This window comes from Harpia harpyja, chromosome 7, assembly GCF_026419915.1.
Source record: "Harpia harpyja isolate bHarHar1 chromosome 7, bHarHar1 primary haplotype, whole genome shotgun sequence".
NCBI classification, from domain to species: Eukaryota; Metazoa; Chordata; class Aves; order Accipitriformes; family Accipitridae; genus Harpia; species Harpia harpyja.
Genome location: NC_068946.1, coordinates 38155414 through 38172115, shown reverse-complemented (window position 1 = coordinate 38172115; position 16702 = coordinate 38155414). Strand labels below are relative to the sequence as shown.

General features: G+C 37.1%; 1 protein-coding gene across 8 annotated transcripts in view; it reads left to right on the top strand.

The window, feature by feature from the left end:
• Nucleotides 1-16702, top strand: part of SLC4A10 (solute carrier family 4 member 10) — a 165051-nt gene that overhangs the window by 75687 nt on the left and 72662 nt on the right. For all 8 annotated transcript variants that reach the window (XM_052791621.1, XM_052791623.1, XM_052791620.1 and 5 more), the window contains 2 exons: nt 578-724; nt 10413-10551. In XM_052791621.1, the coding sequence (XP_052647581.1) occupies nt 578-724; nt 10413-10551 (286 nt within the window). The remainder of the gene's footprint in view (nt 1-577; nt 725-10412; nt 10552-16702) is intronic.

The following is a 16702-nucleotide window of genomic DNA, read 5'->3' as shown; positions in this document are numbered from 1 at the left end:
GCAGTGTATTTATGATGTGAGCACATAAAGTTGTACAGGGATTTTGCAGTCTAGCTTCCATTGTGTTTTATTGTTTTTGCGATCTCTTTTTTTTCTTTTCCCTTCAGTGAATTTCCGACAAGAATTCTGTCAAGGTTTGTCTCATAAACAGCAATGAGTTTTGTAAAGTTCCTGTACACACAAAGCAAACAGCAACTTACCAAATGTTCAATGCAGAGAGATCCATGTGTCTCTTCGTGTTACTGTTTTGGAAGACATTTTACAGAACGCCTGTCTGGCATTAATGAAAGTTCACACACAGAGATGCAAATTTGAAGGGAAAAAAAAAAAAACCTGGCACTCGATCATAAAGACTTCAATAATGGGATTTTGTCCTGTATCAAGGGGTTGTATATCTGTGATGTTACATCATTGTTATTGTAATCAATAATGTTACAACTGTTAACATTTAGACTAATCAATATTATACAATTACACAATTATAATAATTATTATATCATTAATGCTGTTATGGTTATTAATATAGTTACTATGTTGCCACAGCTCCTTTTTAAAAGGTAACTTTTTTTACCTATAGGCCATCGAACATTGTTCATTGGAGTTCACGTGCCACTGGGTGGAAGAAAAAGTCACCGACGCCATAGGCACCGTGGACATAAACACAGAAAGAGAGACAGAGAGCGAGATTCAGGATTAGAAGATGGGAGAGAGTCTCCTCCTTTTGGTAAGATAATTTTTTGGCATAGATATTTTAATAATAAACATCACTATGATTATGCATATTCTGTCCTGTTACGGCTTGGACACAATTAGCAGTGGGGTTTTGGAGAACCCCCCAGAGCCTCTTCAGTCTCTGCTGGAGAGCCAAGATTTGTTCCTCTGATGAAGGGTAGCAGCCAGTGGTAGTCAATACAGGAGAAGTCTCTGTAATTTCTACCACTGTAGGAGACTGTCAGTAAGTGTTCTCGTAAAGGTAGACTGCCACCACCGCTGAGAGGGGGTAAGTGCTTTATGGCACCAGCTACGTAGCATAGAGGAGTTGTGGTTCTTTGCAATTAATTTTGTAATAATGTTGACGTTACTGAAGCTGTAGTGTTTTATCAGATATGAACTGCGATCCAGATCATGTTTGCCTTTTTCCTTACATGACCCTGTAGTGTGCCATTGTGAGATGAGTTAGCTAACTGAGGACTTGAGAGCAAACACAAAAAAATACCTTTCAGTAAACAAACCTGATACAGAACTCCTAAGATTCTCAAAATTTTAAATTAAAAAACATTACAGAGAACAGAAAAAGGTAGCTATGAATAAATTAGTCAAGCTTTGTCTCAAAACACATGAGACTATTATTTGCTGTTCAAAAATAAAAAGCACATGTGCTGTAATGTCTAAGGCTGTAGTAAGTTGAAAATACAGTGGAAGCATGTACAGAAAACAATTCGTCAGTATGCAACAGAAGAATGTATTTGAATCATGAGGGAAATCTGCCAATGTAATTTCAGGTTACAGAATAGTAATTATAAGACTTTCTTTTAATCCGAGGTTTGTATTATGTATGTAAAAAGCTTTGGAGCAAGTAGATTATAAGTGCTGATGGTTAAGTATATTGTAAAGAGCTTGAAATACTCAAATCTTTCACAACGAATTATACTGAGAATGAAACAAAGTCAAGACTTTTTCAAACTTACTAGATATGAGTTATGTTTTGAAGACTGAACAGTGAAGAAAAAATTGGCTGTGGTGGTTCTGTCTGGAATGAATTTCAAATGTATGAAGACCCAATACTATATTGAAACCAGTTTCTTGGAAAACAACAAAGTTCATAAATTATTAAAGTAGTTTTCAAAAAGAATATGCATATATACATATAATGTCAGATTAAAAAGAAACAATTGAAAGTTACTTTAGCCAAGAAGTGAGTTATCTTAAACTATGAAGCAGTGTCTTCTGTTGAGTCATCTGGTTTTATTTAAGTGCCAGTATGTGACGCATTTGGGTTGAGAACTTAGCTCTGTTCTTTCAACTTCTGGAGACCTAGGCTTGTATCCTTCCTGATGTCGCAAGTAAAAAAAAAAAGAAATTAACTGGCTGAAGCTGTCCTTAATAGCCTTTGATAGTTGTACATAAAATAAAATGCACTGTTCAACACAATTCTGTGTTAAGTGAAAATCAGCCTATGTTTAAGAGAGCTCCAAGAGTAGAATAGCAGCAATGTGAAAAAGATAGTTTTGAAGTGCATTTGGCGTTCCCAGCACTTGTCTACAGGTGTACTTGTTTGACCTAAGTGCAGGACTGCACTTTTGTAAGTCACATTTTCACTTGTAAAGGTATTATAACTACCAATTAAAGGGTGTGTAGGTCATGTCACATAAACTATTACTTTTATAAAGCCCAGGACAGACAAGATATAGGCCAGAAACATGCAAGTCTTCTCTGGATCCAGAATGCTAAAGATACTCTTCAGAATGCCTGGGTGATAACGATTGAAAGGAGCCAAAGACAGAACTACCAAACATTCAGAAAAATCTGGAAATATCCAATTTTTCCACCCTGAAATAATATCTAAGTTATAAACTTTGAGGATTTTTCCCCTTGGCTATCTGACTCCTGGAAGTTTGGCCAGAGAACCAAACTTTGACTGAGCTTTGACATCTGTCCATCCAGGCAGAAATGTGGCATCCCATAGGCAACAGTGAAAGGGATTTGCTTATGAAGGCAAATCTGGAAATTGTACAGTGATGGAGGGGTTAAGCACAGTCAGAGCAAGCAGGCAAAATTATACAGGGATTAATTGTAGTCTATATCCATATCCTCGCTTTTACTATGGATTTTCCTTACAGGAGTTTCAGACAGGTTGTTGTGCTGCCTGGGGAGAAGCATTGCCTTTTAGAGAGAATATAAGCATAGTTTTTCTATGCTTTATTTACACAGAGGGAGCAACAGATACTTCCCGCAATAAATCTGAATCCACTAAACATCAATAGCTCTTATTCCCCATGACCACAAGGTTATAACAGTACCCAGAGGCTGAAGGAAGTTGCAAGGAAGACAAATGCACTTCCTACTCTTCATGCATAACTCAATATGAGGGACTGTGCTACCTAAGAGAGCAGATCCAAAATAGTCCCTTAATTTATGAATCATTCTGATTGAATCGAACGTGCAGAAATGCTTAGCTCCCTCTCTCTATAGACACCTTTTAACCCATTTCTGCTGAATAGTAGGAGGCTGTATTCTTAGGAACTGGGAGGGAGGAGAGGAAAGAAAAAACATTACAACTAGCAGGTGCAAAAAGAAAGATAGAGAAAATAAGCACTGCGAGACCAGCTGATAGAAACCAATGCTTTGAAGTAAGTCAGAAAAATGCATTAGGATTTTTATGATACAAGAGAATAAATTAGCACTGTTTTGAAGCAGTGCAGTAAAAGGAGGTATAATAAAAGCCAAAGATGCAACGACTGAATAATAGAGATGCTGGAACAAGTAAAGGCCTGAAATATTCAGACATGAAGTGCTCCAGACTGCTCAGTTAACCAAGCATGGGATGAAGCATTATTTTTTTGTCATAATTTGTAACTGTACAATTTATTATTTCATCTGTGAAGTGCCATTAGGCACAGATCTTGCTCTGCTATCACTGCTTCAGGGAGCTGCGTGGTGCACGTAGCGCTGTGGGGCTGTGCAGGCCCCACTCAGAGTGGACAGGTGCCACTTGGTTCCTACCTGGTGAAAAACAATTTCTTAAACAGTCGTCTTTGTATCAACATCGCTAGAAAACACCTGTATTCAATGTAATACCCATGGCTGGAAGCTTCCTGGTAATCCCTTTGAATCCTGGCTGGGAAAGCTGTACCAGCTACTTTCTGTGGGAAAGTTTTTGCAGAGAATAGATTCTTTAGAACGTTCTGACGGCAGCTCATAAGCTTTTTTTTTTTTGATCTCCTACTGTCACTTTTCAAAAATAACCCGAGTATTCTCAGTGTGCAGATTCAGCGCTTGTACGCAAATAATATGTAGAATATGTAGTTAGTGGAATAAAAAGGAGTCCTGTCCTGTGGGGGCACAGATCAGTTACTCAAGTTTTATTTTTGTTTTCCCCACACCTGATTCTCGCTGTCTGTCTGTTGTCTCTTGATGAGATGAGGTTGTACAAGATGTTTCCATTTTGCTGTGATGATGTGCCTTTGAACTGCATAATTTGCAGATTACATGGCTTGCTCATGGAAAGGCTTTTTTGGGTAGTAAAAATTGTAAATGAAGTGATTTTAAGATCTAGATTTCCACCACCTTGCCTCATAATTTTTTGGAAGAAAAGGAGAAATCCAGTGAAATTATCTACTCTAATTAAAAATGCAGTAATGCTGTTTGCTTTATTGAAGAGATTTACTGTTCCCAGCTGAAATGCTGCTGTTGTAATTTAGGCTCCAGTTTCATGCCTGCTTTAAGCTCCTCTCCTCCCCAGCTTTTCTTGTGGGGCAAGTATTGTGGCTGCTCTGTGAGTTAAATTAGGGAATTGATGCAAATTAAACATCATTTGACCAAAAAGCTGTTTCTAGCCTAGAGCAGCTCCTTGGTGCTGTTTACTGGGAGGGCGATGGGTGCCAGCCCTGGTGGGCTGCAGGGCCACAAGCTGGCTGGGACTGCTCCATCAGCGCTGTGGGTCATGGTGGCACTGAAAGTCTGTGCAGATTTCCCTTTGTCTGGGAGGGTTGCACTTGCTTGGTATGCACGTGGATTTTAGTGGCAATTTTCAGTGGTTTTTTGATGTCTGTTTTTTGCCTGTAACCAGTGAAACGGCTCTCTTGTACTTGCAATTAATGATTTAAAGATATTTATGTTTCTGTTTTAAAATGGGGTAGAATAGGAAGACTTTAGCTCTCAGCAGGGTGTCTTTAAGGCCAGGTTTTGTGAGGGTGAAGTGAATACAGCTGTGAGGACTGGGGTTTGATTTCAGCCCCCTGTGGTGTCTTCTAGGACTAGATACTGTGGGCTTGTGCAAGGTTGGTTGGTTCTTTTAAGAAATCTGGCTTTAATAATCTCTACTTTTAAAAGAGGCTTAAATTTGTAATTCATGATATTGGATGTGGCAAGGGAAGCTGAGCAGCCCTGGAGGTGAGCCTAACAGAGGACTGTACGCACGGTTCAGGAAAGGCTCTCCAAAGGTAACGCAAGCGAAAAAGTGAATTGCAAAGGGGGACTTTTCTTGGTTACTAGAGGGGCTTGAAGAAAGTATAATGAAAGGACTCAGCTGACTATTTGGTAGCTAACCTCAAACCTTGAAGGGGTATTAATGGGGCAAATCTAATTTTTTGTAAAGAGTATGGCTGTTAAGAGAATTCTTCTACCCTTAACTATTGACTTTGTCTGCTGAAGGATGAACTTGGAAATTTGAATCTCTGGGCAGCTGTGGAACAGATTGCAGCAAATCTGGATTAAAATAATGTATCATAACTGCAGTTTTAAGAGTCTAACAAAAAGAAGAGAATTGAAGCTTGGGAATTGTCTATGTTGTCAGATCCAAAAGATAAGATTATTTGTCATAGCCCTGAGGTGATGAAAACAATTCATGTGAAGAAAACGCAGAGAGAACTTCCTGAAAACAAGATTATACATATAGGCATAAAGTGCCAGAGGAGCTAGCAAGGGAATACTTTCTCCCAACCTAACACATGGTTTCTAAGGTCTGTGGAGAGATTTTCAGAAGTGTGCTGTATGGCCATTTACTGTTTTATGTGGACTTCAGTAATTTAAATTTTGTTTTAATTTTTACCATGTTTTCTAATTAAAAAAAAAGTAATTTATGATCCCTACCTTTACTGGTTGCTGAGCTGAAGGGCAAAGTCCAATCTGCACAGGAAGGAGGTGTCGGGGGAGCCCCCATCCACCCCTTCTTGGTGAGTGCAAGCAAGAGGCTGATGAATGTTTGTCTCTGTGTGAAATGATCCTTTCTCTTCTGTGATCCTGTGAATTTTTCACACCATTTCCCCTTTGCTTGAAAGGAGTTGTTACAGATGTAAACTGTGTTACATCACACCCTGTCTGCAGCCTGTCCTGTGCAGTGAGCAATAAAAAAAAAGTTTGTATATTTATTGTTACTTTAATGTGAATGTACAAGAGCATGAGGCATGGATTAAATCTTGTCTATGATGTTTGCAATCTTATGTGAACTTCTGTAATGTAAATTTTATTTTAATGTTTAGCATGTTTTCTAATGTAGAAAAAGTAATTTTTCACCCCTACATCTACTGACCCCAATAAGAAGTATTAGTCTACTCTTACTACCCTTAAATGCAGGTTCTTAACAGGCTTAGAAATACAGAAACCTGTTCTGACAATTGAGCTAATAGAGTGTTACCAGAAATACATCTTTGCAGTCTTTCTAGAGTTTATCAAGAGCAGAGGACAGAATCTGGATACATTTTATACCTACCCAAGGCTGTATTTTTGCTTGAGGTGTGGCTTGGACAGATTGCCTGCTATTCTGCCTGATGGCAGGGCAGTTTGTTTCAGGAGAAATCGTGGCATGCACTGAGGAGGAGATGTGGATCACTCTGGATATGCAGTGGAGCAGGTTGTTTGCTGGGCTGAATTTATGTGGAGGGACTGAATGATCCTGCTTTCTTACCCCAGCCCAACTCTTGATTTCACCTTGTTCCCTTAGGCAAGAGGGAGCAGTCCTGACCCAGAATTGTGGTTGCACTTAGGGACATTTTAAATGGGGGAAGTGCCAGTTACGGTTCTTTCCTACATGTGTTTTGCAAAGTGGGATGGTGATGTAGGCCACCATTCCCACCTGCCTGCACTCAGCGCTGTTCAAGGGGGCAGCTCTTCAGGTTGCCCTCTGGGAATTAGGTTATTAGCAGTTCTGGCTTTCAGTACTGCTGCTTTGGCATGTCTATGCCCATATCTTGCTTTTGTTTTAGGGATGTTAATGACTTTACAAAGAGTTGTAGTAGTGAGCAGTATGTTGGGTTGCTGCAGGGTTACTTTCTGCAGCACTGAATCCCAGTGTGAATTTGTGCTTTCAACAATAGTGTATGCACTAGGTCTTAATTTTTACCCTTTTAACAGTGCAGTGGAGTTCTACAGATTTTTAAACTTGGAATACTCAGGTTTTCCATGCATGCAATGAATTTGAGGCGTCAGAGGTAGTTTGGATGTCTGTGTGAGGGCTGCACAGATGATGTGAGCAGAAGCTCAGAGAAACCCAGGTATAACACAAAGTCTGGCAGGAGGCTCCCATGGGCTGGTGGAGCCACAGCAAACAGAAAGCTGCTTCAACTTTTCCTGACTGAGATGACTCATTAGCCAAGCATGGGTGGTTGTGGATGGTACTCCTGCTCCTTTCCTGTACCAGACTTTCTTCCCAGTCCCAGCTGGTCCTGGAGGATTTCCTGAACTGGTGATGAGCCATTTTCTTGGGAGAATCATCAGCTGCTTATTTTGGAACTTTAAATTCACGTTGCTTCTAATATCTCTGTGCTCTGATATAAAACAACAGCAGTGATAGAAATACTAATGTAACCAATTAGTCCCATTCATTTAATTTTTTTAGCTTAATCTAGATTACTTTCATTACTTTTTAAAAATAGCAATAGTAATATGAAGGATTTCTTTTTTTATGCTGGCTGTACTACTTGAAGTAGGGATAGACAGAGATAATATTCAAGCCAATTTCTGTTTTCCTAGACTTCAAAAAACATTGTGTGTCCTAGTTTGCAAATATGCTTCTACACTGAGGATTAAGTTCCCACAGTTTGACAGTCAGCAATTGAAGTATTCTTTCATACTGTTTTTGAATCGCATATTACTCATTTTCCATATAACACATTGATGACATATTTGGTATTTATTACTCCTATGAATAAGAGCCAAATCCATCTGGCATTGCTCACATGAGTAATCCTGTTAACTCAGTTTTTATAAGTAGAACCAACAGATCTGATTTTTTTTTTTATTTTGTTGTGTTCTTATTGTTTAATTCTCCCAGAGTTTTGTCCTTGAAATAAAATTATTGTACTATAAAGCAAACAATAACTTTTTGTTTTCCCAGTTTCTAGCTTGGTATCTGAAAATCAATCTGTGGTTTGCAGGTTTCAGACACCAATACAAATTACAGCAGCAAAGAAAGATAGCCAGAATCTAGCAGCTAGTTTTACTGGTGTGTTAACAAGGAAGAAGAGAATTTAGTGTATATTTTGTCTTTTATATAGATTCTTCACTGTTGTCAGTCAAGTAGCTGTATGTTACACAGAAGACCCAGTAAGAGCAAATCACAGCAGTAAGGTGTTTCCTTGTTACTACTCAGCTGACTTCAAGAGATTTCTGATCCTCTGTTTTCCTTCCAGCGCTGAAAGCGTGCATTTGCATGAGTATCATAACTGTCATAAAACTGCAGCTCTGCTGTGCAAAGATACTCATTTATTACTTAACAGTAGCTGTTGCTGTAAATCAGTTCTAGTGCTGATTTTATCAAGAGTACAGGATGTTCCTGGCAATGCTTATTCTCAGATCCTTACTGCAGTCCAACTCTCTACCAAAGTAGCTTGTTTTCCATGTTCTGTCACTAGACATGTGCACTTGTCATTTGCAAGTTCATATCTTGCTGAATTTTGTCCTTCTGGGAAATAGTCTTAACTAGTTGCACACTTCTTGACTGGAATGTACTTTCTAGTCTCAGATTAAATCTTGATGTTTGTATTTACTCCATCCTTCTCTAGAATGTACCAACATGTGGATATGAGGAACATAAAGAATTAAAAAAAAAAAAAATAGGTAGAGAGAGGCTGGAAGGGGGTCTAGAATAGAGGTTGAAATGGTCTTAAAAAAGAGGACTGAACAGTGAGAAGAATAATAAAAGAAAGGGTGAAGTGGAAGAGGTTGTTGCAGTTCTTTAATGATTTACCAAAAGTAATTTCTGTCCCCTTGCAGTTCCATTCTCTAGAGCTTAGCAGTACCTGAGCCCATGTCTCTCTCCTTCCACCCCTGTATTTCTTCCTGGGTTTCATTTCCTTGCTTTGTGAAGGAGTAAGTAGGCTTGACCATACTACATCTCTACACTCTGTTTAAGCAAATAGACCTCAGGTGAAAACTGTCATGTATTGTTTGTGTTTCATTGCTTTGGCAAGTTTACTACCAAAAAGGTATATTTACTGCTGAATTTAATCTCCTGTATCAGTGGCCCATTTAATTATTTTTGATCAGTGCTGTATTTGCTCTTTAACTAGCATTCAATGAGTACTATAATCTCAGTTTTTCCAAAATTCAGAGAGCTTGACGATCGTATGCAGTGATGCTGTACACTGCTAGATGGAAAATACTGTACCTTGTTTTACAAATATGGTTGTAGAACAGACCTTCATTTAGACAGTGTTAAGGAATCGCTGAACTGTTCTGCTGGATAATCAATTGTTCAGTTGACTGGCAGCCTGGCCCCTATCAGCTCTCACAACGGACTTTTGGTTTCTCTCAGAAATCTAAAATACATTAGCAGAAGAAATAACTATGTATTTCTAGAGACACTGGATTTCATCTAGAGTTTGTTCATTTGAGATTTACATTTAAATAAGCAAATAGTTTTTTTTTTTTTTTTTAAGACTTAACAACATTTGAGCTATGAACACTGAATATACACATAGGTTAAGGTGCTCTGTGGGTTCTGGAAATTTTCTGAGTGATACAAAAAAAGAATACTATGTCTCCAAAATATATTTAGTGGTCTGCACTGAAAAGTTATGAAGAAAAATAACTGGTAAGAGGAATGTAAAGGGCAGACAGACAGGAAGAATAAAATGGGGAAGTTGGGACAGATAAACACCTTGTTCATCTGGAACAGCCTAACCATGTAGGAACAGTTTATGAAGGGGCAGGGGATGGTAGGTGTAGATAGCGATGTATTCTTTTTGAAGTTCCCGGTTGTATATTGACATTAGAGAGGTTTCTTATGGTTTCTTTCTCCTGCTAGGTAAAACAAAGAATGCACATTTAGTATACCAGCTTTCTGAGCTGAGCTAGATCTGTAGATTTAGACTTATGATGTGGCAAAGTAGTTTTTATAACACTGGAGTAAAAGACTTTTATCAGCTCTATCTATGCTGCTGTCTGTGCTGCCTTTTTTCTGTGAGATACCATTCCAGCTTCCAATAGTCACTACTTCTGTACATCATGTTCTATCTTTAGATGAGTTTGTTTAATTAAGCAGACTAGACAACTACAGTAAATAAAGAGGTCTCAGTCTGAAGGTGTTTGTGTATGAATGTTCTTACAGCATAACTATAGTCACGTTTTCTGTGTGGCAGTAAGTGATACAGATGAAAGAGTCTGGACTGGATAATCTAATGAAATTTTAGGTATTTGCTTGCTCAGGGCAAAGAAATTGGTGTTCTGGACTTGATATTTTTATTTTTCCCCAGATACCCCATCACAAAGGGTGCAGTTTATTCTTGGAACAGAAGATGATGATGAGGAACACATTCCTCATGATCTCTTTACTGAGCTTGATGAAATTTGTTGGCGTGAAGGGGAGGACGCAGAGTGGAGGGAGACAGCAAGGTGAGTGTTTTCATGAGTTTTTAAAAATTATCTGTAGCTATTGGTTGCTGCTGTATTGAGGAATGATTTCAAAGCTGTGGCAAGCTCAGGAACAGATTTTGGATATAAAGCTTAAATAAAACCATAATTTTAATCCTTAGACTGCTAGTATTACAACAGCATTTGTTGTTTCCCAGAGCCAAATGTTTTCATCTGGATTTATGAAATATAGGTCAGAATGAATATCAAGGGAAACAAATCAAAGTAAACATATCATATATGTGAATTAAAAATTACTGGTTTTATTCATACTTTAGCTCATCATTTTAAGAAACTTTCAAACTTCATATTCTGTTTGAATCCTCAAGAAACTGATAAAATTACCATTATAAAATGATTAAAGCAAGGAATGCGATTACTTTTGGAGCAATAAAACTTTTACATATTCTAACTATCAATGAACAGTTGATTTTGAGACTTTGAGTATTCAATGCTGGATTATTTTGTTTCTGCAAAATTAGTGTGATAAGACTGTTTAGATTGCATTTCTGCTGAAAAAAATTAATATTGGAACAGAACTTTTTTTTTGTTAATATTTGTTTCCTTGAGCACCTAAATGGGAGATGACTTGCTTAGTTTCATTAAGACTTTACCTTTCCCAGCAATCCTTTCTTCATTTTTCTTCTTAGAACCTTAATTCTCTTTTTCCCTGCCAGTATTTGTTGACAGTGTTCCTCACTGGTGTCCAGAAGTCTGTGGACCACATCTCTGGTGTCAGTAGGATAAAAATTGTGGAATTTCTGAATGGATTTTGTGGGGAACTATGTATGTGGGCTGTTTGGCATGAATATGGCTGTTAGCTTTCCCTGTAATTTTACTGCAAATTCCTGCTGTCCCAGAGGGGCACAGAATTTTCTGACCTTCCCTTCCCTTATGTGTCCATAGGAGGCATAGACAGATGCTAAATACAGATCTCTACATGTAGAAAATATGGAGATTGTGCTCTAAAATGAATGTAGTAGTGTTCCTAAATGATCTTATTAATATTCAGAGAGAGAAAAATCTAATCAAGTTAATCGTCTGCAGTGTTCTCATACTGATGAGGAATATATAGAACCTCTGCTAGGAAGGGTATCAGCTTCTATTGTGATTAAAAATAAAAATCACTGTGGCTTATGTTATTTTTCAGCAGGGAAATAGCAGCTTCTTTAGTTCAACTAAAAAAAATCCCTTTGCAAATCATTGAAGAATTGTGTTTCTGAAAAATTATAACAATTTTAACATAAATATTTAATCAAGTTAGAGTTTGAAAGGAATAGGTGAAATAAAGGAATTTTTATTTAGATTGATCTGTTTGTATGTACAGCCTTTCCAGTTGTCATTTGGGAATGAAAGAATCAAAAATGTTTAACAGAAATGAGATGAGATTCTTGAAAAAGGACAGGAAAAAACAGCCAAGAAAACTGTATTTTTGGAGCTCAGAAAATAGAAGAGTGAAGTATAATAGCTAATAGTAAAAATTTCTTTAGCTTTAGAAATAAGGTGAAAACAAAGATTGGGGCTGCCATGCAGAAAGAACTGGTCAAAATAAATGATCTTTTTCAGTTTGGATCAAGAAATTTCAGACAGCATTTGATGTGAGGTGGCTGGCTGTTAGAAAAGGAGAAGATGGCAGTGAAATAACCAAATTCAAAATAAAGGCAAGAGTCAAAGTGCTTTATCTGTGCAAATAAGAGGGTGCAATAATTTCCATCCTAGAAAGTTGAAAGAACATGTATTTCATGAGTATGGTAAATCACGTCTACTGTGAATCTATCAGCTGGGTGGTTGTACTATAGCAAACACAGAAACACTATTCAAGAAAGGATAAAAATGGTTGGAACAAACAGGCTTGATAGATTTCAGAGCTATGCAAGGCTTAGAACAACATTTGAAGGAAAGAATAATTGTAGACTTGGAGCTAAGTGGAAAATTGGATAAAATGCAATACAATGGTGTATCATGTCAGACTAAATAATGCTATTTAATCAGATAATTGATTTTTGTTTTTCTGACAAAGAAAAACCAGTGGAACTAATTTTTTTTATGTAAAGCATTTGATATGATACAGCAATGAAACTGTATTCTAGTGTAAAAATTTTATTAGTGGGTAAGGAACTAATTGAAGAGGTGCAGCAGGTCACGTTGAAAGATTAAACTATTAGTGTGGAAGGTAGTGACAACTAACTTCTGAAGAATTAGTCTTAGTAAATAGCTTTATTATTGAATGACAAAAAATAGGTTTGTAGTAATGAAACTTGCTGATGATAAGAAATTAGGTATTGTTACTGTAGAATTAGATAAAGATACCACACACAAAGAACACGGTGACTTTGGGTAATAGAAATGGGATGGTGTTTAATATGCAAGATCATATACTTACAAACTAATACAGAGGATCATTTTCAATACTGGGGGTTGATCCAGGACTTCAGAAATATTGATTTGATTAAAAGCATGGTATGGAGAGGATACACCCCGAGTTTGTTGCTGTTCCAGACTTATTATATGTTTTCCATCTGTGTGGATAATGCCACTGGAAGTATTTGTAAATCTTACTGTCTGGCTTTGGACATAGTTCCAGGTAGTTGTATTTAAATGCAAACAATACAGAGGAAGACTTGGTCATTAATTGTATTTAATGTGAGTGATGGCACTAAGTGGTTCTGTATTCATTTCACCAAGCTCTGCATGAACTGAAAGGTTGGGTTGACTCTGATGCAGTAAATCTGTATCTTCTTATTTTCAGTTTGATTGAAAGTGCATGCACAGTTCAGCCTTAAAATTTTTTAAAAATATCTTGAGCAAACTGCTTGAAACTGTGAGACATTTTGTTCTTGGTTTATCAAGAGAGTTACATATCAAAGGGAGCCATGGATAAGATTTGACTGACGCTTGGTGTTCTTTAGGTAAATCTCTATTCCTATTTCATTTGTTCAGAAGAGTAAGTCCTTTTCTAGTTTTTTTTGTTTGTTTATTTGGGGTTTTTTTGCACTCAGCAGTTTCCAGTCGGACTCCAGGGTTTGCCATTCTCCAGTTCCCATAACATTGAGCAAAAACTTTCCTGCAGATTAATTAGTAGGAGCAAGAAAGTGCACTGCTGTTACCACCTGTTCCATTCCAGGATCTGATTTAGGCTGTCCCATCCATGGAATTAGTTAGTGAGCAGAATGGAATAACTTAGTTATGTTGATACAGTGATAAAATTAATTATTTTTTCCCCATTAATTGATTTCAAGCCAGAAGAAATACATACCTTTTAAAATCAATAGTAAGTCTTATAATAATTTTTTCATGTGTCCCAGCTGTACAATTGTGTAGAGAATGCATGACTTATAGTATCTATTCCAAGAAAAATGTTTCCAGTAAGTTTGTGGAGAAACACACTGAGGCGTAACAGTTGGGCTTATTTTATACACACAGTAGTGCAAATTGCAGCTATTAGGAAAGCAATTCATGTTCAAATCTATCCTAATAGCCTCTTCTGGTCATGGCTGGAAAGTAGTCACTGATTAGTAGCAAGTGTTACTCAAGCTGTTGGGACTTCTTTATCTGCTAATATCAAATGAAAATTTTGAGAGAATATCACTACATTTCTGGAACAGAAAAGAATATGTAGTAAGGGAGAAATAGACACTTTGGAACCAACAGGAAAGTGTTTAGGCTTGGATTTTAATGAAACAGTACAGTTATGAAAACAAACCTGTGTCTGTAGTTTAGAAAGTAGATTGTTAATAGTGACTAGAAAATGGATGTACTAGGGAAAAATTACGAATATGAAGTGGAAATGCATCTCCCCTGGGTCAAAACTTTCTTCCAAGGAAACTAGGTCACAAAAAACTTAGGTTTGTCACTTCTGCTTTGTTTCTGACATGCTTGTTTACTTTGGTTCATTTTCTAATCAGCATAGGCAGGCAAAAGCTCATGTGGAAATTTATACAGATTGTAAGATTACATTAATAACATTGACTCTTGAGCAGGCTGTGAGTAAGTACATACTCCAGCTCACTGCTGCAGACATAACAGACTGTAAAATAGATCATGTTCAACTCAGCACTTTGTATTGTGCACCAAAATGTTGTAACTGAGTATACAGTGAAGTGTGCACACTCTTTTATTGACTCTTGAAAAATTGATGGAGATGACTTTAGAAGATGTAGCACATGTATGTGTGTGTATGTGTACATGCACACATCTGAGTAATATTTTTCCTATAGTAACATACCTCGCTGAAACTCTTGTTGGCATGTTTTGTTCCAGCAAGTATGCTATGAGAAGAACTAAACTGTATGATCGATATACCTGTGGTAGTCTTTACCAGTCAAAGAAAATCATGAGTGAAGCTCCTCTTCTGTGTGATCAGACACAACTAAAATAGCTCTAAATGTATTACAGGCACATGGGATACATGTGATGTGAGCTCAGTATACAAATGGGGTTGGTGGTGTTTCCTGGGAAATTATGAAAGGCTTTTATTTATCAACTATATCAGTTTAAGGGGTTAAACTGCAAAAGTAAATATATTTTAATTTGTCTTTTTCTCTGAGAAACTAAAAAGAGTAGAAAAAACTTGGGATCCATACCTGAATCTGGATTTCAGAGCCATTTCTAGAATCTTGTACATGAATTCAAAGGGTTGTTAAAATGGTATTATGACTTTTAAAACCACTTGAACACTTAGAATTGAATGACTATGCGTAAGATTAGAGATTTGTTTGTTTTCTGCTGCTGTTTCTCATTTGATATGTTAAATAAGGATTATCTGACATAACAGAGGAATATTTCTGAAAAGATAAAAGGTGATAAACATGACTTTCCCTTGATGAGTAAACTCATGTAATGCTTATTGAAATCAAAACAGAAGTTTATTCCAAATGTAGAATTCTCTCAGCTGGGTATGATTTATGTTTATGTACTAGCCTGTTGGCTCATTAAGTAACAATGTATAATAATGTGTTTAAACACGTAAGTTTTAGTAACATTAGGAAATTGGACGCAACCCATAGAATTATACTATTCAAATTGATTGAAACTCAGATGAAGATGATCATGATGGCAAGTATGATTATTTGAGCAGTAGCAATAGTTTCCTATGGATTTTTATGTTGTGTGTAAGCTTTGATGTCTGATTGACACCATAAACTCTGATTAAAGCTGTTTTTATGATTTAGACTTTTCTTGTCCATGTGTCCCTAGTAAGTTACGAGCTCTGGTTATGAGCCTGCCTCTGTGCAGTCACCTGTCTTAATGAAGCTCTTAAGAACATGTTTGTCTTTTATCTCTCATTTAAAATCTGTTTAGAATTGGTCAGTATATTCAAAATAGGTAATATCAAGGACAGACTGCAGCAGTATAATCAGATAAGCAATGTTGAAGCCTATTTACATGAACAGAAGCTAATGACAGTACGGGGTTTCTGATGATATTCTGTAAGAATCTGTGCTTGGATTGTTGTTTTTAGGCTATACGTAGCGTGATTTTTAAACTTTTTTTGAATCAGCATAAAACAAGATGATGGTACATCAGAAATAATTGGGAGTGCCCAAGCGCGAAGGTCATAATCTTATAAAACTCCTCATGAGATTAGAAACATACACAAAACCAGAGGTATGAGAAGATAAAAATGCAGATATTTTGCAGTGTCTTAGGAGGCAATAGTTTAAGCAGGACAATTAATGCACCATGTTTGTGATGTTATGGCCACAAATAAGTCTAGCATATTTTTAGCTTGGAAACATGAGCACCATGAGTAAGCTAGGAGCAGCATCTTCTTACGGAGTTCAAGTGCAACTGCAAAATGGAAAAAATGAAGAACTTTTTTTTCCTTCTCACATGCTTCTTGGTAACTTTCCTGAGTTGTTGTAGCTCATCCCTTTCAAACCATGGCTTTGAATTTGGTGGGGTCTGTTAATTTCTGTTTGATGTCCATTTGGACATTGCTTTGAAAATCTATTTGGAAAACCTCATTTGCATATGCAAATTCAATTTCATGGTTCAACTCTGTGGAAGCAAATTTTTGTGTGTGCTGTGTCCCTCTTGCTGCTCCTCTGGAAGAATGAAAAGGTAAAGGAGATAGCCTGGCTAGGCTGGGAAGAGAAAAGAGGTTGCAATGAAGGGAGTGGAGAACAGAAGT